General features: G+C 40.2%; 1 protein-coding gene across 4 annotated transcripts in view; it reads right to left on the reverse strand.

The window, feature by feature from the left end:
* The window catches only part of PAK5 (p21 (RAC1) activated kinase 5), a 126,815-nt gene that overhangs the window by 6,813 nt on the left and 94,017 nt on the right, over window positions 1–25,985 (reverse strand). For 2 of the 4 annotated variants that reach the window (XM_026710345.2, XM_087919060.1), the window contains 4 exons: window positions 12,408–12,905; window positions 7,181–7,314; window positions 4,331–4,457; window positions 1,940–2,065 (listed from right to left, as the gene is read on the reverse strand). In XM_026710345.2, coding sequence (XP_026566130.1) covers window positions 1,940–2,065; window positions 4,331–4,457; window positions 7,181–7,314; window positions 12,408–12,905 — 885 coding nt within the window. The remainder of the gene's footprint in view (window positions 1–1,939; window positions 2,066–4,330; window positions 4,458–7,180; window positions 7,315–12,407; window positions 12,906–25,985) is intronic. The other 2 variants (XM_087919066.1, XM_087919065.1) reach the window with 2 other exon arrangements.

The following is a 25,985-nucleotide window of genomic DNA, read 5'->3' on the forward strand; positions in this document are numbered from 1 at the left end:
TGGGGAAGTCTTGCTAACTGCCTATGCTTTCCACCTGTTGTCTATTCCATTTGCACAACAGCATGTGAAATTGATTGTCAATCAGTGTTGCTACCTAAGTGGACAGTTTGATTTCACAGAAGTGTGATTGACTTGGAGTTACACTGTGTTGTTTAAGTGTTCCCTTTATTTTTTTGAGCAGTGTATTTTTTTTTCCATGCAGGGTCTATTCCCAGGGAATATGGAGTAAAATGCAATGGAAAATAGTATGAGTCTTTTTTGCAACGATGGTCTTTTTGACAATATTTTTGAGTCTTTTTTTTTTTTTTTGCAATGATTGTCATACAACAGTGATAGCAGTTGTGGGACACTGCAGTGATAGCACAGATCATAAGTTCACAAAATACTTCCTTTGCGGCAAGATTGAAATGTGTCCTGTTACGCTCAATGTCTAATTACCTCATCTGTTTTGAGAACTCAGAATGGGCCCAAAAGTGCAACACAGAAAGAGATGGAAAAGGGCTCACTACAGCTCTTCTTATAACTAATGTTCTGGACCAGATCCTGCACTTCTTCAACAATCACCTGAAAACAACCGTTATATCAGGTTGCAACAGAGAAGCACTTCTTATCTTAGCAAACCAGGATAATCAACTTTTTCTTTCTTCAAAAGTTTTCATTTTAAAAATTATTATGCAATTTTGAGGGCTATTTGCTTGATTCACTGTTTCTCTTAAGCTGCCCTTTTTTTTTTCTTTTGTGTGATGTTGTTCAGTGACTATGCTCATGTAACATGCAAACCCTGGTCACATAAAGACCTAGCAAATGTACTCAAATATAATGCTTAATAAACCTGGTGAGCCTTAACTTCGTTCACTGTTTGTGTGCATTAATGTGAGTACGCAATTCAGCCCCACTTGTTTCCTTATGGATTGATGTATTATATGAAGCCAGAAAATGATTAATTCAGTAACCAAATTAAACATAATATTTGAAGAGAGGGACAATCTTATTTTTATCAATTTTATGGGAACTGCTCAAAGAGACTATTTCTTATTTGTTTTTCATTTATTTATAGCATTTATATGGCTGTTCAAACTCTGGATGATGTACAATAAACCAAACATAATGTTAGCAATTAGTAGCAAAAAAAACCAAGAAACTATCATTAATTGCCAATCAGGGAGCACAAATTTGTTGTGCTTCTCTGGACAAGAACTCCAATCATCCTGATTCAAGTCACCAAGGAAAGAATCAGGTTTTCATTGTCTTTCTTGCGGAATTGTAAGAGTCATAAAGTTACATATGAAATAACTATCCCTGCACTGCATCCTGGATTAAGTCCAGATGGTCCATTTCCATTTCTAGACCCATCTCATCCAACCCAAGCCTGGGAGGAGGAAGGGAAGTTCTATAACACCATGCCTCCTGCTCATAACTCCCTGAACCAATCCAGAAAGATACCCTGGTTGATGATAGTGCACCAACAGGTCAAAAAGGGGCCAGGATGAATGCATGATATGAGCAATGGTGGCAGAGCGGTTAGAGTGGAGTACTGCAGGCTACTTCTGCTGACTGGCAGCTGCCTGCAATTTGGCAGTTCCAATCTCACCAGGCTCAAGGTTGACTCAGCCTTCCATCCTTCTGAAGTGGGTAAAACGACGACCCAGATTGTTGTTGGGGGCAATATGTTGACTCTGTAAACCACTTAGAGAGGGCTGTGAAGCACTGTAAAGTGGTATATAAGTCTTAAGTGCCAGTACCATTACCTCCATCCTGAGCCCGCCAAAGGCCATTGTGTAATCAAATCCAACTCAGTAATATATCCCTGTCTGGATCCAGACTGGAAGAAATATGTTCAAGCTGAATTGCTTTGAACAAATAAATATGTAAAAGGAGATTATTGTTTTCCAAAGATAACCTATGTTGCTGAATGGAGCAAGAGCATCATTTTGCTTACTTCAGTTCCATAAGGCAATCTTGAAATCACTTCAGGGGCCATCCAGTATGGGGTTCCGACAAGTGACTTTCTTTTTGGAACATCTTTTGAAACTTGGGCACAGAATCCGAAGTCTGACAGCTTTATCTGAATGATAAATAACACATCATGCAGTGCAGAATTAAACAAGTGGATAGTGAATATTATTCCCATTTGTTGAACAGATCCCTAATTTGGATTGTTTTAACATATTCAGATGGGGAACCCATTTTCCAATGTAGGACAGAAACTTGGTATCAACTGGAATTGTTGGCCAATGCTAGATGCAGTGGCCACTAGTAATTAATGGAACAAAAGTATCACCTGGAGAAATTTTCAGTGATGAAAAGGATATTCTTTCTTCTACTCTCTGTGCTTCCTCTACCAAGCAGAATAGGAAGCACTTGCCAGAAGACTACTTTAGGACTAATATTTCAAGGCCAATAGCAGTGAGGTATTCAGAGAGCAATTCACTAAGAGCCAAATGGAATTGGGTGAAGATGATAAAAGTTGTTAGGCAGTAAGTTCCCCATCCAATTTAATTATATTATTTTTTTACAATTTCAATACTTTCTGCCTGATGATAAACTTAATTGTTTTTCAGCTGATCACAACGAAAGCATTGTCTTGCCTACCTCTTATTTACTCTTCTTACTAAGGGAACTTTTTCTCTAGTTTGTGGAAATAATTATTTTGACAGGATGTTTCCTGCTGTTCCTTTCCATGCACAACGTAGAGGTTTCAAATTGCATGCTCCTAGAGTTAGTAGTTTTAACAGAACTGTCTCACAAAATTCAGAAAACTGCAAATTGATTAATGAAACAGAAACTGAGAAATGCAAACATAAACTAGAATGCAACCTTAATAAAAATGTTCTTGTTTATTACTATGAACTGCTACTAGCTTCAACCAACTTTCAAACAGTTTATTGTAATAATATCAAGAGGATAAAAACCGTCTCTAACTAGCAGTATAAAAATATGTGTGAGATTTCCTCAATTTCTTGTATTCTTTGTTTGAGGGGGAGAGATGATGTCTTTAAATGCCATCAATTAATACATATAGAACAAGTTTGCTTGGTTCATACTTGAAACGAATGAAAAGGTTCCCTGTATTAACTCAGGGCAAAAACAATCAAGATACCCCCCCCACCCTTTCCTGTGCCTGAAGCAGAATAATGATTGAGCCTTGAGTCATGGGACTAAAGTGGATTAGATCAGATTAGCAGCTCATTTATCATGTCAGGATGCAGTCTGAGATCAGAACAGGGAGCTATCAAAATAATTAATAAGGAAGCTTTCTAAATGTTTGTACGAATGGTGCCTCACATTTTATTTGTGGCACTGTTTATCTTATTTTGGCATTACTTTTCATGCCTTTTTTGCTGCTTCTTAATTCAACATCAATCAAATAAAAATTAGAAATGATTGTTACTATTTATAAAACCATAGCCCAGCCATCCACGGAATAAACAAAGGTTCTTTTTATACCATGAAAGGGAAGCAAAACAATGGATATTTTTGAATGCCAGATCAATTTCCCTTTATTGAGAAGCAGAGGAAACTTTTGCCCATCTTTTGCCTCTTGAAATATAGAAAAGATGGTTTTAAAGTGGTGGGGGCGGTAGAATCAGATGATTATAACACTGTTCACGACAAAATGTACGCCGCAGACAATGAACATAATGAGGCATTGTGTGCATATTATTGAGCAAAGATCATGGGAAACCAGCCAAAAAGCATTCAAAATGGTATTCCTTTCTTTTTGATGTAAGTTTAATATCCTCCCTGAATATGTGCAATTTGCAAATCAGAATAGATGAATCTGTCCATTTTGATTTTACTCAGTTTTTATTATATTTTATTTATTTTATTTGGTAGGGCATTTGCGTTGGTGCATTACTGCAACACTTGGCAAATCTTGCAAAAATAATGAAACCGTTATGAAAATCTGCATGCATGCTTTTCAGCAAATCTCTCCACTACACAAAATAATAATAAAGCAAGTCTCCTAATTTATGTATCTTTGTCTTGATTTTTCTTGGTTTTTACATGTTCGATGTTTCTAACATGATTTATTTGTCTGCGATAAGCACATTTGTTTGTTTCTTTTAGTGGAAATCCCAATGCAACGGTCTGAATTGTCAGGATTTTGACTCACAGACTGATATGAACCAGGGCAGTTCATATATAAATTCAGGCTGAACAAATTTCCCCATGTCTCTGGGTAAATGATGAAAGCTGCAGGCAAGCAGGGTAAATTTCATGGACAGGTAGTTCACATGTTACCGAAGTCATCTGAACTTTGACAGTGGTCCCAATTAAAAATAAAACAAAAAAAAATCAAGGCCAGAAAAAAATGACAAATACTTACTCGCCCATCACTAGTGAGAAGTATAGAGTCACTCTTTATATCCCTGTGAATTACTCCTTGATTGTGAAGGTAGGACAGCGCTCTTAGGACAGACAAACAAACAGTAGCAATCTGTTCTTCATTCATTCTGGAATTCAGCGGGTGATATAGGAAGAGAAATGTCATTGTATGTTTACTGCTGAGATACAGTTTCCCCCAAAAAGTCACTACAAAAGTTAACACTAAAGAAAATATTACCAATGTTTCAAAATAAGCAATGAAAAACACTCAGCCTTTTTTTTTTCCTGAGGGATACCTTACAAATTAGAAAGTATGTCACTGCTGATTTCAAAAAGCCTATTTGTCTAGTAGAGCAGCATTAAGCTTTCCCCGATATTACTATCTATCATAAAAGAAACTAAACGGTGCCTTCTAAATCCACTTGACCTCTTCTGTAGTAAATTCTCTAGATGGGCTCCTGAGAACTTGCATGGTTTTCCTCCTCCCATCTGCAAATGCAAAGTTTTTGAGATGAGTTACTGAAGGGCACCTATGGAGACCAAGCTGGTCTGGCAGATACAGCAGTGATAGCTTGAGGTCGGGAGGTCACTGCACCCCTAAAAATGGGATGGGGAGTAGACCATGTCCAATTGGGAACATGGTAGGAACTCCCAATGGCACCCAGGTGAAAATGGCTAATGCAGTTAATGTGGCACTGCAGTTCAGGTCACGAATAGCTCACCCAATAGGATTAACATTTCACCCCATAGTAACATGATCTTTATGTAAAAATTGCAGATGCTTTGATCCACTCTTCTAGGAAGGTCCTATAATGTTCAAACAGCAATTAAGGAGCGCATCTAATGAATCTAATCCTAATGACAGCATTTAAGGAAGAGCTTTCTGCAAACATCTGTTTGCAATTATACGCCTGCCAAAATATTGGCCTGGTGACTAATATTTCAGAAAATAGCCCTTAGTGAAAGCAAGGGGAATTTTTAATATGTGGGCTGAAACCGATCTTAAAAATAACCCTGGTTCCACAAATAAAAGTCATAAAGCAAATGAAAGAAGGCCCCCTTTTTAGAACACAACAATTTGCTATTCAAAACACAAAATGAAAACTTCCACACACACACACATGTATAGTCCTGGCCTTAAACTTTCTGAGCTGGCTGAGACTTTTAGGATGGTTTTAGAATATGGTTGATTTCAAAGTGGAAAATATAAGGCAGGTGTCAAGCTCAACTACACAGTGGCCCTATGCAAAGGACTGTCTTTTATTTAAGACAGCTGCCCTATTAGATTTATTTATTTATTTTCCTGGTTTGGCTCAAGGTTGGTTTTTTTTTGTAGAGCAAAGTTGTAAACATAGTTTATTAATCCTCTTTTAGATTGGCTGCTCTTTCAGGTTTCTCCTCTGTTTTTCAAGAATATAAAGTCATTGGAAGCTAGACGGTATTTTGTTAGGAGAAGAAAGAGGCCACTTTAACCACTGAAAACTGTTTTAACTGATTTACTGGGATACAGGTACATCATGAAATGTACAGGAAATATTCAACTAAATTATGTCTTCATCCTTTACAGCAGTGTTTCCCAAAGTTCTTCCTTCGTTATTCAAACTTACTTATCAGAAAGTCTTACTGAACTTCCAGGCCCAGCTATAAGTTCCTTCTTTCAGCACAGTTGTAAATCTGAACAGTCACTGAACGAATGTGCGGGACTCAAGGACCACCTGCATTAGGCTGAACTGTCCTTGCCTGTATTTTAAATTTCTGTAGTCACTTTTTTACGTTTTTAACATTCGATTTGTGTGCTGCCTAGGTTCCCTCTATGAGGGAGATGAGCTGTTTACAAATTCGATAGATAAATGAAATAAAAATGATATGATGGAATGACCTTTATGTCATTTCAACAAGTCACCATTGGTAATTTTAACAATGTTTGTTTTAATAGGAAAACTCTGGCAGATTTCCAAATATATTTTAGAGAATAGAGTATAGTGGAATGGAGTGGAGTGGAGTGGAGTAGAGTAGAGTAGAGTAGAGTAGAACAGAATAGAATTCTTTTATTGGCCAAGTGTGATTGAACACACAAGGAATTTGTCTTGGTGCAAATGCTCTCAGTGCACATTAAAGAAAAGATACATTTGTCAAGAGTCAAGAATCATAACTGCATGTGGCAATCTTGAAGTCAATTTAAGTATGATGGGTAATGAGTTTATGTGTCGTTACCCAAGAAAAATCACATTAACCCAATTTTTGGTAATTTATCCAAATTTGGGAAGAACTGTTCTAAAGCATGCCAAAGGAGCTTCCTTTATGCATTTAACAACCTATTATTGTCATTCAACAGAGGAAAGGTGGGATTTGAGAAAGATTCGGGATAGAATGCATCCACTCTGGAAATTAAACCTGCCAAAGCAGCATGCATCTCTCCTTCACTACGATACAGTTTTATCCGTCGATACTGGCACAAAACATGTTTAACAACTTCCAAGGTTGCTATAGAAACCGTCGAGGGCATCAGTGTGAATAACCGAAATGGAAGATGCCCAAGCCTGCACTTCTCCCTCTTCCTCCTCCTTTGTTCCTGTCGTTGCAAAGGACGAAAGAGTGAAGGAAAGGGGCGCTTTCTGGCCTGCCTTCGGAGAATCCCCCTTTGCACGAGAGGTCAGTGGGGATTGAGAGGCTCATGCTAAGGCTCTGCCTGGGGGAAGTTTCATTCTTTTCAGCGGAGAGAGAAAGAGACCTCATCTACTTCAACTCCCTCATCTTACAGATAGGGCACTGGCAATGCTCCCTTGGCAGTGGTTTTTCTGTGAAACATCAAATGGCCAGAAAGCGGGACTTGGCCGCAGGACAAACTTACCGTGTGTGAGTCACTATATCTGTCAAAGCACCGCCTTCCAGAAACTCCATCACCACCCAGAGCTCGTCTCCCACCAGGTAACTGTTGTACATGTCGACCACGTTTTCATGGTGATAGTCTCTCATGATAACAACCTAGAAGAAGAGCAGAGGCTGACAAGGCAGCACAATCCAAGGGGCTTCCCTGCTAATATGCGCCAAATGAGAGAGAACGCTCAATGCTGTCATTCATATTTGGAGGCTTAATTCTCAGTAGAATAATGCTGAGTTCAGACCGGCTAGAAATGAAATTCTGGGGTGGAAATGAGCCTAGATAGAATTAATCGTTGGATCCATCTCTTTCTTCATATATACAAATCAATCTGGTTAAAAAAAAAAAAAGTGATACAGGCTCTCCTACATGTACCGGGTGTGTAAAACTGTAATGTAGGACAGGCACGATCACTCATGCAGGAAAAAGGAAAACAGCCTTGTCAACAGCTATTATGGATGATAATGGGATCTTGACATCTGTTGACCGAATCATCAGCAAAAGCTTGCTGCACCTGATCCTTCTGCATTTGAACAAGCAGGCTTTGGGGAAAAGGTTGGCTTATATTGGTCTTTGGAAGGGTGCCACACTGTTTTTGCTGAATAGGATGATCTTTGAGCTATGGTGGCACAGTGGTTAGAGTGCAGTACTGCAGGCTACTTCTGCTGCCTGCCAGCTGCCTGCAGATGAGAATATATAAACCGCGGGGGTGCAGTGGTTAGAATCAGTATTACAGGCAAACTCTTCCCTCAGCCAGCAGTCCAATCCTGACAGGGCTCAAGGCTGACTCAGCCTTCCATCCTTCCGAGGTGGGTAAAATGAGGACCCAAATTGTTAGGGGGAAATATACTACCTCTATAAACTGCTTAGAGAGGGCTATAAAGCACTATGAAGCAGTATATAAGTCTAAGTGCTATTGCTATTGTCCCTACTTCAGAAATAAATAAATATATATATATATATATATATATTTGTTTTCTGAGGTTCTCGCGGGTATTTGTATGTGGATCTTTGGTTGTTCGGGTTTTCTCCCGCGTAAGATTCAAAGTATCTAGGCAACGTTTCGATGAAGTCTCATTCATCATCATCAGGCCTCTGTCTTTGGCTCTTGCTTTTCAGAGTGATGTGAGGTTGCAGCTGCTTTTTTCTTTCTAACTGTCAGTGGGGTGGGATTTGAATGGGTGGGGGCTTGGCTGTGTTCTGATTGGGTGGGGGTGTCTTCTCATTGGTGGGGGCCTGGCTGTGTTTTGATTGGTTGGGGGTTGGCCGTGTTCTGATTGGCTGGATTTCTTGCTGCCCGGCTTCGAGTTCGAGGCGCGCTGCATCTCCATAGTTGGTGTCGGCTTGCTTCATGTATGGCTCGGAGGGGTTTGGAGTGGGCAGTGGTGAGGTTGCAGGTATTCGTCTGTTCATGAGGGCGGGTTTCCAAATGGCTGGGAGGCGGGAGGTGTCATCTCGTTTGTTCATGCTGTGTGGGCGTTTTTCTATTTCTATGGCTTCTCTGATTATTCTGCTGTTGAAGTGTTCGGTTTTGGCAATAGTTCTGGTATTTTTAAAGTTAATTTTATGTCCTGTGGCTTTGAGGTGTTGGACCAGGGAAGAGGTCGTTTCTTCTTTTTGATTGAGTTCTTATGTTCTTCAATGCGTGCACTAATTCTTCTGTTAGTCTGTCCAATGTATGTGGCAGGGCAGGCAGTGCAGGGATTTCGTATACTCCTTGGTTTTCTAATTCGACTCTGTCTTTGGGGTTTCTTAGGATGGTGGATATTTTTCTGTTTGTGCAGAATGCTGTTTTAATATTGTGTTTTTGGAGGATCTTGCTGATTCTGTCTGTAGTGCCTTTTATATATGGGAGGAGGGCTTTGCCGTTTTCTTGTTCTCTGTCTTGGATTTTGGTTGGGGTTTCTTTTTGGATTAGGTGGGTAATCTTGTGTCTTTGGAATCCATTGGCTGTAAGTACGTTGGTGAGGGTGTGTAGTTCGGCTTTTTGGTGTTGTTCATCGGCTAAGCATTTTGTTCTGGAGATGAGTGTTTTGGCTCTGGAATTGATCTGTGCTGGGTGGTGGTGTGAGAGTGCATGTAGATAGCGGTTTGTATGTGTTTTCTTTTGGTAGATGGTGTGTCCTAGGGAGCCATTGGATCTTTTGTATACCAAGACATCTAGGAAGGAAGTTGATTGTTGGTTTCTGTTTCCATGGTGAATTGTATCTTGGGGTGTAGGCTGTTGAGGTGTGTGAGGAACTTGTTTAGTTTTTCTTTCCCATGTGGCCAGATTATGAAGGTGTCATCTACGTATCTGAGCCAGAGTTTGGGTTTGTGGTCGTATTTTCTAGAGCTTGTGTTTCAAAGTGTTCCATGTAGAGGTTTGCGATGACAGGTGAGAGGGGTGATCCCATGGGTGCTCCTTCTATTTGTTTGTATTTTTGTCCATTGTAGGTGAAGTATGTATTGGATAGGCAGTGGTTGGTCAGATCTAGGATGTGCTTGGGGGGGTTGTATTTGTTTTGGATGGCTGTCAAGGCTTCTTTTATTGGTATTTGGGTGAAGAGGGATATGACATCGAAGCTTACTAGTAGGTCGCTGGGTTGTAAGTTTTGTTTCTTTATGATTTCGATGAACTGGAATGAGTTTCTTACATGTGAGTTGATGGATTCTGCATAGGGTTGTAGTTGTTTGGCGAGAAATTTGGCCAGGTTTTGTAGAGGTGAGCCTATGGAGCTGACTATTGGTCTGAGTGGGGTTCCTTCTTTGTGTATCTTGGGGAGACCATAAAGCTTGGGGCATCTGGATGATTTTTCTCTGGGTATGATTCTTTCTTTTTTTTGCTGTGTTCTGCTTGATTGGGGAATTTATTAGAAGATATTAGAAACACCAATCAAGCAGAACACAGCAAACTCCAAGACCAATAAACACAGACCAAGACTCCCAACCAATCAGGATGAAGAAAAAACCATTCTGGCACAGCAGTAGGCTAGCCCCAAATTTAAAACTGAAACAACTGTAAAAGTCTGACTCACAGATGAACACAGTACAGAAGCCTGATGATGGCAGATGAGATTCTGCCGAAATGTTGCTATAACTTTAAAAGCACAACTATAATGACATGGGAAAATACCCAAACAAAGCCGAATACCATATATATATATAAATAAATAAATAAATAAAACAAAGCCTTTTCAAAGCAATACTCTTTTGAATGTTCCTTTTCAAATTCTTCCAGCGCTAGCAATTTTTTAAAAACATGTTTTTCTGCTGCTTTTGCAGGTATACTGTATTTCTTTGTTGAGTATTGCTGCCTGAGACATTGCCAAATGCAGACTTGTCCTTATGCATTAGAAAGAAAAAAGTCACACCTTGTGACCATGTTAATGGTGTCATATTGTTCACGGGTTGTATTTGAAGTGGCCACATAAAACTTCCTCTCTTTTTGTCCATTCAGAAGACTCTAGAACTGATGCTCTCAGTTGTGCTATTGGATTGGTATCAACGGAACTGACAATTGCTTTCTGTGAACTCTTTATAAAATTTGTAGTTGTATCTATGTCTGATTCTTTACTGTTTTAAAAAGCTGGACCTAAATATGAAAATAACAAATCACAGGAAGACAGTAGCATGTTCCAGTTGGCCAAACCAAGGCATATTGACTTCTATATATGTGATCATTCTTTACTTTCAATCCCAGAGAATAATATTTGCTCTGATAGTATGTGAAGATAAAATATCCTGGATAGCATTAATTAGTGCTCATGTTTATTCTTCTCTGCTCAGCCAACAGGAAAAACAAAAACAAAGCAAAATAATTACTGTTCTCAAAATCCTAAACATCCAGATTCCTGCTAAAACTATGGTGAGAAATTAAACACTGTCCATATCTGAGCTGAAGCTGATACTTCACCTTATTTGATTTTTTTTTCATTCATTTAAATCAATGTCATGAATCTGATTAATCCTTCTCTATCGAATAAGATTCTATTTTGGCACATAGGAAATTTCCCTTTGATGGCAAGTGTGTGGCTTTTCATTTTAAACTGTTTATTAAGGTTACAATTTGCTCTAGATATTAGAACAAATGGGTGGCATCTGCTCTGAAAGTAGGGACAAATTCAAAGCAAGATATAACTTTATTTATGCTTTTAATGTATCTTAAATGAGAATATGTCCATTTTCTGGGATATTTTAACATCTCAATTTTTATTCTTCCCATTCCCATTTTATTCTCACTGTCAGGCTTTACCAAAACCAGAAACATTTTGTCACCAGAATCAAAAGCAAGTTGCTTACCCCATTCTTCATCATGTAGGAAATTGACTGGATTGTCTGCTGAATTTTAGTTTAATGTTAATTGTGGGACAATATTATGCATTGAAGCTGAAAGCGATTGACTGTTTTTAGGATGCAGGCTTTAAAAAGTTCTTTTTTTCCCCACATCTGCCACCAACAGTTCATCCCTCTAGTAACAGCTTACAACATCTTTTTGAGTCATACACTCAATTGTGCTAACAGTAAGGAGTGCAGCTTTTATATGGCATCAGTGATGGTAGGGTGATGCTACAAGATCCTGTATGTCATTGGTAGGGTAAGCCTTACTCTGACTATATAAGGGCTGGCCTCTTCTTTAAAACTTTGCAAGGAAAGTGAGCTTGAGAGATAATGACTGACTGGGGAATTCTGAAGTCGAGTGAAAACCAGGTTTTCCTGGTTTACAGTTAACAGTCTAACCGGTATATTGCATTAACACCTCTGCACTGAGAGCTTTCAGATTGAGATATACAGGGTAGTCCTTGACTTATGACCACAACTGAGGCCAAAGTTTCTGTTAAGGGAGACATTTGTTAAGTGAGTTTCGCCCCTTTCTCGCCACGGGTGTTAAGTGAATCATTGCAGTTCATAAGTTCGTAACCCGATTGTTAAGGGAATCTGGCTTCCCCACTGACACCAGAAGGTTGCAAAAGGTGATCTAGAGGACCTTGGGACATCTCAACGGTCACAAATATGAACCAGTTGCCAAGCAACTGAATTTTGATCAGATGATCATGAGGATGCTGCAAAGGTTGTAACTGTGAAAAACGGTCTTTTCAGCACCGTTGTACCTTTGAACAATCACTAATTAGCTGTGGTTAAGTCAAGGGCTACCTGTACCGCCTGGAAAGAAATTAAGGGCACGAAAGAACCTTCTTAGGGTTCCAGAAGGACTTACCTCATTGAAAAGCAGTTCCCTTCTTTGCTGTTTCCTGAGATCCATCTTTTTCACGGCCACTTGCCTTCCCGTGTGCTTCTCTGTGGCGATGCAAACAATACCAGTGGAGCCTTCCCCGATCTTGATAAAGTTGTCCAGATATTCTCGAGGATCCCCTGGGCTCACCACCAGTTGCAAAGCTGCTCGGAACTGCTCGTGCGACACCCTTGAAGGTTGCTGATCTGAGGAGGAACCCCAGCTCGGCGGAGGATAAGAACTTGAAGTGATGCTGGGGGAGCTCGGGTAAGAAGCTGTGGAAGTATAATGTGAGCTCGGCTGCAGAGAAGGCTGGTGGTTAAAGTGAGAGAATTTGTGATAGATAGCGGAGTATTGATAGCCACTACCTGAATACGTGGTGGCTTTGCTCTGACTCTGAGGTAGCTTTGTTGGGCCTCGTGGATATGTGTCTGATCCAGAAAGGGGTGGACTTACTACTATCTGTGCTCGATCATAATCCAGCTGTGGAAAAAGGCACATCAAAAAGTTAACTTTGTTTTTTGTTACAACCATGTGTCCCTGAGCTAACGAGGGAGGCAAACATTTACTCTTTTTAACTTTCATCTTCAAGTGCGTCACCGTCAGACTGACTACTAGTTGCTCGGATGCCTCTAGAAACACAAGTTCTAAAGAGATCTTGTTTAATTAGTACAACGTTGTCCCTTTATGCTTACTTGTTGTCTTCTGAAGCAGGGCACAAGACATTGTTTAAGGATGGCAGAGAAGCAACTGACTCCCCACAGAAATGGCTTTCGAAGCATGGATCTATATCTTCTGATTGCCAAAACTAGGCAGCCTTGCAAGCAATCGTCATTTAGGAACAGGGTATCATGGCAGGGGCGCCCCATTTTTGGCCTAGCGGGCCTGAGGGAAGCACTGGGAAAAGATGTATTTTGAAGCGGGGGGGGGGGAATCAGCTGATGATTTCCTGCTTTCTAGATAATCTAAATGCCATGGCACAGCTGATGGTCACCCAGCTGACAGTCAGAAATACTGGTTTAGCCGTACCCGGTAGCATTTTTTACTACCAGTTTGGCTGAACTGGGCCAAACTGATAGAATACTACCACCGTATCATGGCCCACCATTTTGTTATGTTAAACAAATGGGTTTGCATGAAAAAGATTTCAGGTCCTTCAAACTGGTCTTTCTCATCAATATTGTTTAATATTGTTTAATAGGAGGGAGAATCCCTGGCCTCAAGCTTTGGAGAGCTGTTAATAGAACAGACGGTTTTGATTTGATTTTCAACAGAGCTGATTCATGTGGAAATCCTGGCCGGTTCTTTTTCAAGACGTATAACCCTCAGACTCCAGTCAAGTCAAAGAGACTTTCTATCCAGAGCAGAAGATAGATCTGCTCCTGAGCTAAAGAGGTAGAAGGTGTTTGAGGGCAGACTCAAAGAAGGGAGCAAGAGGCAGGATTAAATAAATATCTATGGAGTCAGTATCAAAAGTGGACAAAGTCCAGGCAAAAACCCTTTTTGAATTTGAAGGTAATGACACTGTCAAGAAATACTTAGATTTCATTATATGAAATAAAGTCTTAGCTTTTTTAAAAAAAGCATGTGGACACCCCCCACACCCCCTTTGTCTCCAGTTTTGCTTGCGAACGAAGCTCTTTAGATTCATGTTTCCAAAGTCTAGCAGGAAAATTCAGATTTGGCGTAGCCTCGTATTTCTTTCTTTTACTTTCCCCTTTTTGAAGCTGCTACTGACAATAAGTGTCCTTAGCCTCTGTCAAGCTCTTTATGTTCTGCGATACCATGACACCCATCCCCAGATGAGATAAGTATCCAGGCAGGCAGGCAGGCAGGGAGACAGACACAGCATCCTTTTCAAATGGTGAAAGTGACCCAAAACATTTTCTGAATGTTTCTGAATTGGAGTAATAAATTGCATCACTGGGTTTGAGTGGCCTGGGAGGATGGACTCCAGTGGCCTCATGACCTTGGCATAAGGATAACATAGGTTGCCCACTGCTCTTGTCCACACATAGTGGATAGAGGTGAGGATCCAGTGTTTGTCACCTGGACTAGACAGGAAGAGCTTTCTTGGGTTTCAATTCCCTCCTCTGTAGGTACAATGTGGAAAACACAGCCATAGATCCGGTTGGGGCAACCCAATGAGGGGCCACAGATGGTTCCCCCCCCTTCATGTATTTATATAAAAATATGTGCACCACCTGTTTCACAGGCTTCAAGGAAGCTTACAATATTATAGAAAACAATATAGAAATGCCCATGAAAACAAATATGAATAGTACCCCAAATTAAAAACCAAACTTAATACAGTCCCATCATCGTTAATATTGGTACACCCTCTGAAATACTATAAGACCCTGACTTGTAAAGGTCAGGCGGTTAAGAGGATCATACACTTCCAAGGACAATATGTTGCAAAGGGTGGAGACAGACCTAAAGAAGTATCAGCAAGCTACCAACTCCTTCACCACTTCTAGGGTAGGAATTCTTAGAATCCCCTGGTTGAAGAGATGGAACAATTTGGACGGGGAGCAATGATCCCACCAATATCTGGAAACCAAGCCCAAATCGAGGGCTTTATGGGTGATAAACAGCACTTTGAATTGAACCTGGAAGCAAATTGCCAGCAAGGCCAGTAATCACTACTTTGGGTAATCTTCTACCGATGGTTGGCAAGTAGGCCCCCACATTTTGGAGTACTTTTTTTAACTTCAAAGCCAACCCGGTATAGAATGTCACAGTGGTCTTTCAGTAAAGTGATGAAGGCATGAATTATGATTTACAGGGCCTCCTGGTCCAAAAATTTCCACAACTAGTATACAAAGCTAGGCAAAGGTCTCAGAGTTGTGGCCAATATCTTCTACTATTTAAAAAAAAGTCACGAGACCAGTACTGTCCCATGGATAGGTGGTCATGTAGCTATAAATCAGATATTGTTTCTTCTCCGCTGTTGAAGGGTGACTTTGGGCCAATCACTTACAGCCCAACTCACCTAACAAAATTACTTGGGGAAAAGAGGAAAAGGGAGCACTAAACTTGCTGTCTTCAAAACTAAAGACAGGCGTATCCTGCGATGGAACCTTTTAATACCATGAAACATCAACATTTGCCTATCCTAGGTGCTTGGGAAGAAGTTGGTAAGTTGAAAAAAAATCCCAAATCCAGTTTGAACATCTGGCTGACTGTGTGACCAACCATAATAATACAGATAGTACTCAGGTTACTACCGTTTGTTCAGTGACTGTTCAAAGTTACAGCTGTTCTGAACAAGTGGTACTTATGACTGGTCCTCTGGCCACTGCTACATCCCCACAGAACTGCAATCTGTGCGCTTGGTTCCTGGCTTGCAGTAAGTTGCAGTGAACTGCAGTCACGTGATGACGATTTCCAATGTTCCCTGCTAATTTCACACTACCAAAGTCAATGGGGAAGCCGGCAGGAAGTCGGAAGTTGCAATCACATTAGGTTCTTAACAATGGCAAATGGGATTGCCAGAACTGCCATTCTACATGGCATGGTCACATGATGTAATGCTTTATGACTGTATTGCTTTCTTTTAAAAATTCTGGTCTCAATTACTGACAAGAGAGAACCATCAATAATAATAATAATAATAATAATAATAATAACAACAACAATAATAATAATAACAATAATAATAGATCTTGGGGAAGGACTTTGTATAGGTGGATAAAACTTCCCGGTCCAGTCTAAACATCTGGCTGACTGTGTGATGACCCATAATAATACTTCAATAAGCAGAAACTTTCAAACATACAGGAAGTCCTTGACTTACGGCCACAATTAAGCCCAAAATTTCTGTTGCTAAGTGAAACATTTGTTAAGTGAGTTTGCCCCAATTTTTATGACCTTTCTTGCCAGTGTTGTTAAGTGAATCACTGCAGTTGTTAAATCAGTCAAACTTTTGTTAAAAGAATCTGGATTCCCCATTGACTTTGCTTGTCGGAAGGCCGCAAAAGCAGATCACATGACCCCCGGGACCTTGCAACCGTCATAAATGTGAGTCTATTGCCCAGAGTCTGAATTTTGATCACATGACCATGGAGATGCTACAATGGCCATAAGTATGAAAACTGGTCATAAGTCGCTTTTTTTCAGTGCCGTTGTAAATTTGGTCACTAAATGAAACTGTTGTAAGTTGAGAACTACTTGTATTTTGTATGCTTTAAAGCAGGGGTTGCCAATCTTTTGGACCTCAGGGACCACCAAACTCATAATTTTAAATCCTGGGGACCACTAATATGAATTTTGACTGACGGTAGCTTGCTGATGTTGGTGGGAGAGAGAGAGATAGAGATAGATCTGATCTAACTTCTCTCTCTCTCCCTCCCTCCGTCCCTCTCTCTCTCTCTCTCTCTCTCACTCACACACACGCGCGCACACACACACACACACAAACACACAGAGGCAGGGGTGGGATTCAAATTTCTTAACAACCAGTTCTGTGGGTGTGGCCTAATTTGTGGGTGTAATTTGGTGGTCATGTGACTGGCTAGGCATGGCTTGTATGTACATATTATAAATATTTATATAAATATTGAATTTTTTTATAAAAAAGAGCAAGTTTTACCCAAAATCAGGCAAAGCAGTCAGGCAGATTAAGTTGCTCACAGAATCACAGATTCACTTAGAGATCTGTGTTTCTGTCATCGGCTAGCTGAATCTGCACTGAAAGTTTTGGCTCTGCTTAAAAGCAGAGGTGAAGATCTAAAGATTAGCTAGAAAGCAAGAAATCCAACTATTTCCTGCTTTCTAGCTAATCTAAATCTCCGGGCACAGCAGAACAGCTGATGGTTGGAAAAAGAAAAAACAGCAACTTAGCAGGCAAGTTTGCCAGATAAGGCGTGAGTGGGCAGGGAATGCAGTCCATGTGGGTGGCACAGCCTTGTGTTCCTGCGCAGCCTGGATTAATTGCTTTGTGGGGGTGCTCTGGGGGTGACACCAACATTTTTTCATGGACCACCAGTGGGCCGTGGCCCACTGGTTGGCCGCTGCTGCTTTAAAGGACCGAGAGATACCTGGCTGGCCACGTTTAGCAAGTGAATGCTAGATTAAAAGAGAATTGTGAGATCCAGCTGGGCTGCTCTTGCAGCTGTCACAGTTGAAGCAGAACAGCAATTGCCATGCCTGAGGCAGCCTGAGAACTTATTAAGACAAGGCTCTATGCAATGTATAACATATAGCATTTTCTTCCATGTCAGTTCACATGGATGTCAGTTTCTTGCTAAGGGGACAGGAGAGATAATTTTGTGTTACTTCTCTCAATAGGCTGCGATCTGAGGTAACCAAACAATTCAATAGTGGTGGCAGTGGTGGTTCTCCCAACTGTTTGTCCACCTGCTTTTGTATCATGGGTACCTATGTGTTGTGGTCCACCAGCAGCCTGTGGGGAAGGCAGCAGAGTCAGACAGTGAGGAGGAACATGGACCAGTCTGGGAGTCTAGGGAGGACTTGGACGAGGGTCCTGAGTCTGATACAGAGATGGGGCCGGGGCCATCTGGGAGTTATGTGCTGACTCCGGAGCCTCCAGAATCTGATAGCAGCAAGGCAGAAGAACAAGGGGAGCTGTTCCCAGTGTGCGTATGTGCAGAGCTGCCAGAAGGCAAAAATACTTATCGGGAGTAAGACTTGGAGTTGATTGGCCTTCCCATAAGACAAAAAGGAGGAGCAAAGGGACAGGAGCCTTTGCAGGAAGCAACTATGTTTGCTCTGTTTGGATTAAACCTTGAAGCTCAGTGTGGACTTTGTACTCCGTTTGACTTTTTACAGTTAATTTGGCACTTTAGTTGTTGGCAGCAATTCAAAGGAGAGAAAGGTGGGTGTTTATCTCGAGGGACTGTTTGGGACTCATTACAAGCTGGGAATGAACATAATTCCCAGCTGTTGAAATAAAAAGAGGGTTGCTTGAACTAAGCGTGTGATTAATTATGGTCTCAGGAAGCCTTGGTCAGAACACTAGGTCTTACAGCAAAGCTACCCATACACAATGCCACAAAGGGTTTTGTTGATCATCTGGCCTGATGCTGATCAGGGCTGAGAGGGAGTGATTTCCCGAAGGTCACCCAGCTGGCTTCTGTGTGTATGGGAAGTCTGGCAACTTCTCTTTCCCTGCTTCCAGTCCAGGACCTTTGCCACTGCATCGTACTGGCTTTCTTAGCCAAGAAGTTCAAACAAAAATCCATCTTTGTCAGGAATAATTACCCTTAGCCAAAGCATAATTGATTTCTAGGCCTTGAGTTCTCTAGAACTTCCATCCTCCTTGGTTTAATTTTGGAAGTGGAAATGAGACTAAGAAAAATTATGAAAAAAAAAACCCTAATAGGATCATGTAGAATGCCCATAGAGCACAAAACAGAACAAGTTATCTTTAAAAAAAATACCCCCACTTTGCCAGATACTAGTATATTAGAGTGCAGGAATGTGCACTTGGGTTTTCATGTCAGTATTGATTCCTGGTGACTGCATGCTTTAGTTCTTGCAGGTTAGGGTTAGCTTGGACAGCATGAAGGATTCAGGAGTATTGTTTGGTCACTTGGCCGACCGTAAAGGGAAAGCATCAGCAATGAGGGAAATTGCACAATAGATCTGACTGGAGAAGGTAGGTAGGTAGGTAGGTAGGTAGATAGATATCTATCTAAGATAGATACCTATCTAAGTAGGTAGATAGACAGACAGACAGATGATAGATAGATAGATGATGGATGATAGGTAGGTAGGTAGGTAGGTAGGTAGATGATAGATAGATAAGTAGGTAGATAGATAAGTAGGTAGGTAGATAGATGATAGATAGATGATGGATGATAGGTAGGTAGGTAGGTAAATAGATGATAGATAAGTAGGTAGATAGATAAGTAGGTAGATAGACAGACAGACATACAGACAGATAGATAGATAAGTAGGTAGATAGATAAGTAGATAGATAGATAGATAGATAGATAGATAGATAGATAGATAGATAGATAGATAGATGATGGATGGTAGGTAGGTAGGTAGATAGATGATGGATGGCAGGTAGGTAGGTAGGTAGGTAGATAGATAGATAGATGATGGATGGTAGGTAGGTAGGTAGATAGATAGATAGATAGATGATGGATGGCAGGTAGGTAGGTAGGTAGGTAGGTAGGTAGGTAGGTAGATAGATAGATTGATTGATTAGAATTCTTTATTGGCCAAGTGTGATTGGACACACAAGGAATTTGTCTTGGTGCATATCAAGATCCCTTGAAGAGTTCAGAAACAGACTGTATCCTGCAAAGCTGGGCAGCAGAAGATCCAACCAGAAGGGATTAAGCATCCAGGGAAAGAATGGAACTGCTACTGGAGACTTTTGCAGAGACTGCTGTGGACATTTATTTTGCAAGAAAGGGGAGGAGAGATGGATCGTTTACATATGTCCTCCTGCTCTTTTGAAATGTTCTGTGCAGTACTTTTAAGGGGATGGTTGTGGGTAAATTGCTATCTGGGCAAATCTGTCTGCAGAGCATTAAGGAGATTATCTCACGGACTTCAACAGCTTGCCTATTTCTTCTACCTGCATGATACTGTCTATATATTTGGGTTGGCATTGTTTTCCTAAGGCAAGTGGTAAAGTTGCTTTTGTTGGTTTGAAACCATGGCTTAAATATTTTTTTCTTAGGGGATGACCAAGAGGGAGTCTTATGTTGTTTATAGCAGACCCCACCTCGACCCCAAAGATCTGGCAATAGATTTTGTTTAAAGTGAAAGTCATCGGAATTACAGGTCTCTGCTTGGAAGACATTTCCTCCAACCTTTGCAGTTGCTGGGTTAAATACGAGCTATATTTATTTACAGATGGTTTTTTTAAAAAAATATTTAATTGGTGGATACTATTACTAGTCTTAACGGTAGCCTAGTAATCTTAATCTATATATATATAAGTGAAATACCAGTCATGCATCATCACAAAATCTCCAGAACCGTAAAGCCTACAAGCTTGAAATTTGGCACTTATGTTCCTCTTGGCTTCTCGGTGCTCACTAAGAAAGGATTTTCCGAAATGACCATCAGAGCATTAGTATTTCGTATATTATTATTAACATGCTCTGATGCTAAGGAGTTCTACTCCCCCTTTCCACCTGAAAAGAAATCTCTTCCAAATGCAAAACACAAGCAGAAGAGAGGAGTTTCAGTTTCAGAGCAGCAACCAGCTTTAGTACAGAACAGTTGAGCTAAGCTACAACCAGGCTCCTTGCTGTCTCCTTGCTCACACAGCTTCACTTTCCATATTTCAGTTTCCAAACAGCCCTCAACTCTCTCACCCACTGACAGAACGCTAGCCAGATGAATACCGATGGATGCTGGTAGGCAGAGGCACAATTTTTCCCCTTATTTTCCTCCCCCAAAACTAAGTCCAATCCAGAGGTGGTATTCAGCAGTTCTGACCAGTTCCGGAGAACCGGTAGCAAAAATTTTGAGTAGTTTGGAGAACCGGCAAATCCCACCTCTGACTGGAGATTTTACAGTCTCCTTCCCCTGCCACGCCCACCAAACCACGCCGGCAGAACTGGTAGTAAGAAGAAATTGAATCCCACCACTGGCCCGATCACATAGTTTCATAGTGAAGCACGAGTATAGAGCTAGTACCTTAATATAACTTGATAAGCACACAGAGATTGCCATAAAAATCAGTGAAGGTAATCAACTGACAATTTTTACTGATAGCTAACTCTGGAATTAATTTATATAGGATAATAAGACTGAATATCTGCAGAAAATTTACAATATGGAAATAGAAAGAAGAAGCTCACCTTCTTCAGTTCTTACACAGCAGCATTATTTTAGAAAGATATAAAATAGGATGCTGCCATTTCCTAAATGATCTTCTAAAAACGATTATTCAGAATACCCAAATTGATTCTTTCTAATCTATATCAGAATCAGTCTTGGGAGGAAAAAAAAATATGAGCCATACTCTTCAAAGCAAGTACCACAGCAATATTTACACTGTTTTTAATCCAATTTGCTTCTGAACTTTTAGAATTCAGTAAGCCGCAATCTTTATGTCTCTTCGCCCCCCCGCACCCTTTTTTTTACAAGTCTTGTCTCATTTTTTTAATCTGCTAATACTTGACAGTCCCAAATATGTACCTATGTAGATGAATGATTCCAAAAAAGAAAGGGGGGGGGGGGAGGAAAGAATAATAAGCCTTTTGCGAAAAGAGTCATTTTCAGCATTGTGCAAAGCAAGCAAGCTCGTAGCAACTCCACGGTGGGTGGGTGGGTAGGTGGGTGGGGGAATTTAGAAACAGACTCATGATGTAGCACGATTGCAAATAATTATAGCAGTGAATTTATTTAATCAATCAATTTCAGTGGCAAAGTGTGAGGCAGGGGTGGACAAAACAGAAGCTCCATTCAGAGTTTAGTTACTAGTTTCACTGCTGGCTGCCAGCCAGAAGTCCTCTGATCCATGTTAGTTAAATGCACATTAATCTGAATTTGGCAGTGTAATCAAGGACCCAACTGAACTGTGAAATTGAATTCTGCAGTGGAACTTCGTTTGACCATTTTATGCTAAGGCTGTAAGGGAGGAGCGATAGGGGAAGCCTGCTGCGGCATCAATTTATCTCCGTGGGTTGCTGCACAGCGAGGGAACAACCGAGTTCCGCCTAGCGCAGGAAAAGAGACGCACAACAAGAATTGGCTCTGTTTAACCACCCCTGGAGATGCCTTCATTGGTCCTTCTTCTTCTTCTTAATTTCTTAGGAAGTTTTGATGAGAAAAGGATTTCCCTGGCTCTCGGAACCTGTTCTGAAAGCTAAAACCAATGGGTAGGTTGGCCACTTTATTTTAAAGACGGTTCATTCATCAGTACCGAAATAAATATGTCTATTATCCTCTAACTATATCTTGGAGTAGCAAATTTCTGAGGCATAAATAAATTGGAAATGAAAAATAGATGCATATGAGAATTGTACGTCAATTCAACCTTTTAGGAAGAGCTCAGAATATTTTGTGAAAGGATAATAATAATAATAATAATAATAATAATAATAATAGTCTAAGACAGGCCAAGAATTTTATCTGAGTTAGAAGAAATGAAGCTGACTGCCAGAGGCAGTGAAGTCTTGATGGCTGCTCTGCTGATAACCTTTTAGAACAATATTCTAACTCTACGATTCAAGCGGCAGAGTATCTTGGTTCCATAAACAAAAATATTTACTTACAATACTTTTTTTGATCCCAGATTCTGTCACCATGAATGAAAAGCACTACATTGAAAACTAAGCACTGTCAGTTAGCTTGCATCATTCTGTTCTGGGTTGGAGGGGAATACTACAATTAGATATTTTTAAACAAAAGCTCCTACTTTGGGACATCACAATGAAATATTACCTAGACATTACTTTCCAAACTACCCTCTGTAACCATAAGTGGAAATCTGGAAACTACAAAAAGAAGAAAATAAGGTCCTGAACCTGCACTGCATAATCCTGAGCAAATATGATGGAATCTATATTTAAATAGATCACACAGCAAGTCACTACAACTTTTTGTTGCTTTAATAACAAAGACTGTGGGAAAGGACACCTTATCCAAAAGAAGTTACATATTTATGCTTTTGGCTTTTGCAGGATTGCCCTGTCATGTGGTTTTGGACTACACCTTCGGATACTATTATACAGCATTTTTGTTTGGCAGTGATTTATACTTTTTTTGGAAGAGATAAAGCAATGGTCTGGTTTTTTCCAACCTGGCTCCATTGCATTACATGCAGTTCTGTACCTTAAAAATTAATGGTTGTGCAGTTTAAGAAAACTGTAATATAGAGAACAGACTGGATTATGTTCCTTCTGCCTCCTCTGTAAAAGCCTTAACTCTTGGATCCCATGATCAAATCAATCCCTCTGCCCATTAGTGATCTGACATGTAGTTTAATAAATGTCAGAATTGTTCTGCATGAAAGTCTTCAGGAAAAAAATAAAAAGCTACAGTTAAGATACTTTCATTCATACTTTTTACACATGTTATTTTCTGTAATGTATGCAGTAAAAAAAAAAAACTGTAAACAACCTAACAAGGTCCGGGCACAGATATCTAAAACATTGCAGTCAATAACATGTACCATATTTATTGAATTTATATCCCACTGGGAGTGATAAGATCACGACGAGCTAGAAATCGGACAAACACGTACAATTAATATACCTTTCTAAGTATAAAATAGAAATAGAAATGAATGAAACTGGCCTAAGGAAAAGATAAGGAAAGTGAAAAAGAATCACTTTCTCAAATCCAGGTCAATGAAGCAGATTAAATTCTGACAAGACATCCATCAAAGTCACAGCAGTGAGGCGGAACATGCTTGGTGTTAAAGGAGCTCAAATGCATCTGCTTATTCTCCTTGGCACAAAGGCTTTCTCATTTGCAATTCTACATAAGCTGCCCTCAAAGTAAGTCTCATAGAATTCAGCAGCACGTCCTTGTGAGTAGAGGTGCCCAGATTGGTCCTGCTAAGCAGTGGATAGGGCCCTGGTGCTTGAATAATTCCAGGTTTTTTGGAGCTAGGTAGGGAAAAAATATGGATAGGAAAACAGCAAGAAAAGCAAGAGATTAAGAGACCTCAAAGAAATAAGGTGCGGGAGAGGCCCGCAAAGTAACATGAGCCTAGCAGATCCTAACACAAATGAGGCACTCATCCACAAATTTAGCCAGTATAAATTACATTTCTTCACAACGGACTGAAAAATGGACAACAGATGTCAACTCCACTCAAAGCTGACTTGTTCAATTAAACGAAATTAACTGCTGCTTTTTCCCTCCATAATGGGTTCACACAACTTCCTCTGTGGCTTGACAGAAAAAAAGAAGCGTGTTCTTTTTGACTGGCTATACTGCCCAGGATAAAACATGGCTAGGTTTGTATACTTCCATTGCAGGCTCACCTGAAACATGAAGCTGACTTAAAACAGCTTAAAAAAACGAATGCCCTGAACAAGTCGTGACAAAGATCTGGGATTTGCTGGCTGATGATGTGGGACTTGCTGTGGGCTTAGACAGCTTTAAAAAGGAATTAGTCAACTACCTCAAGGGTGAATATGTCTGGTGCTATCAAGAGTTATTAGCCATGGCAGCCAGATACATGGGCTGAGTTTTGACAAGAAAGTACTTCTTTGAATTCCAATCAGAAAAGTAAATCTGCCAGCTTTCCGCTCTGATCATGCATTTTCTGAAGGTATCAGAGCAGCCATGTTGGAAACAGGTTGGCAATTCTATCATAGTTGTTCCATGTAAGACTGCAGGCCATAGATAGTGATTGACCAAATACTTCACAAGCAATTCCACAAAGCCCTCCAAGATGCTTCCACCAAACACATTTTCTGTGAGATGGAAGGGAAATTATTAGACATATAGGAGTGGGGAGTGGGAGTTAAATACCTTAACTGTATTTAATTTTGGAGTGTAGGTCCTGGCACACTAAAGTAAATGTAGCCCTTGACTTGAAAACAGTTAGCTAGCTCTAGACTAGGGGCGTCAAATTCGCGGCGTCACGACATATTGTGACTTTTTCCCCCTTCGCTAAACCGGGAGTGGGTGTGGCCAGCACGTGACTCATTCAGCCCGTGGACTGCAAATTTGACACCCCTGCTCTAGACTTTGTGGGTTTTTGCTCTGAAGATGAGATTCCTTTTATTATTCTTTGGGGTGGCATCAGCTCACAATGCCCTAGACTGAATCTGATAAATCAGCTCTTGCTGTGCAAAGATCCCATTGAGTTCAATAGTATTAACTCAGATAACATGAGATAACAACATGAAAAGCTTCTTCCATAGTCTTATCTACCTGGCTTACAGGGACACAGTGATAATTTAGAAATCACCAGCAAACATATGCTTGTGCTAGAAAGTAAATATTCATTGTGCATGGTTTAACATTTATTCTATGACAATGTCTGGGCCTTTTCTAGTATTTTGTGAGGAAAAATTAGTTTCAAAATAGAAAAGTGTCAGTATGATGGCGATGATGATCTATTGGAAAATGTAGGGGTAGATTTATTGATGAAGGCGTAGAATTGTTGAATCTTTTGGGGAAAGTAAAATCCAAAATGACTAGGACAAGCAAATCTTAACTAATGAGCTGAACAAGTATGGGACTTGTCTATTGTTTAACAACTCACAAAATATCATCACTAGCTTAATTTCATTTCAACATTCATTCATGATTCATTCCTGCACACATATTTGAGTCCGAGTAGAAGCCTGATCAAAGACTGGTTGCAATTGTCAGACAAGACAGAATAAAAAGCAGATACTTTATAAAATGATATCCCAATATGAGATTTATTTGGGGAAAAGACTGTGCCCTGAAACTTTCCCCTTTTTTCTCTATTGAACAATGCCTCATAAAAAGCAGGATGTTTGCCATATCTGGCATCTACAAGCTAAACTAAACAATTCAGCCAATTTAGCTATGGCAATTGGGTGCTTACTATAACAAGGGATATTGTGGGAATCAAGTAGATTTGCATTTCTAATTCCCCTAAGTTAACCACCTTCTTTCTGATTTTATCCAGATTAT

Source organism: Pseudonaja textilis, chromosome 1 (genome assembly GCF_049901715.1).
Source record: "Pseudonaja textilis isolate UNSWEBS1 chromosome 1, rPseTex1.2, whole genome shotgun sequence".
NCBI classification, from domain to species: Eukaryota; Metazoa; Chordata; class Lepidosauria; order Squamata; family Elapidae; genus Pseudonaja; species Pseudonaja textilis.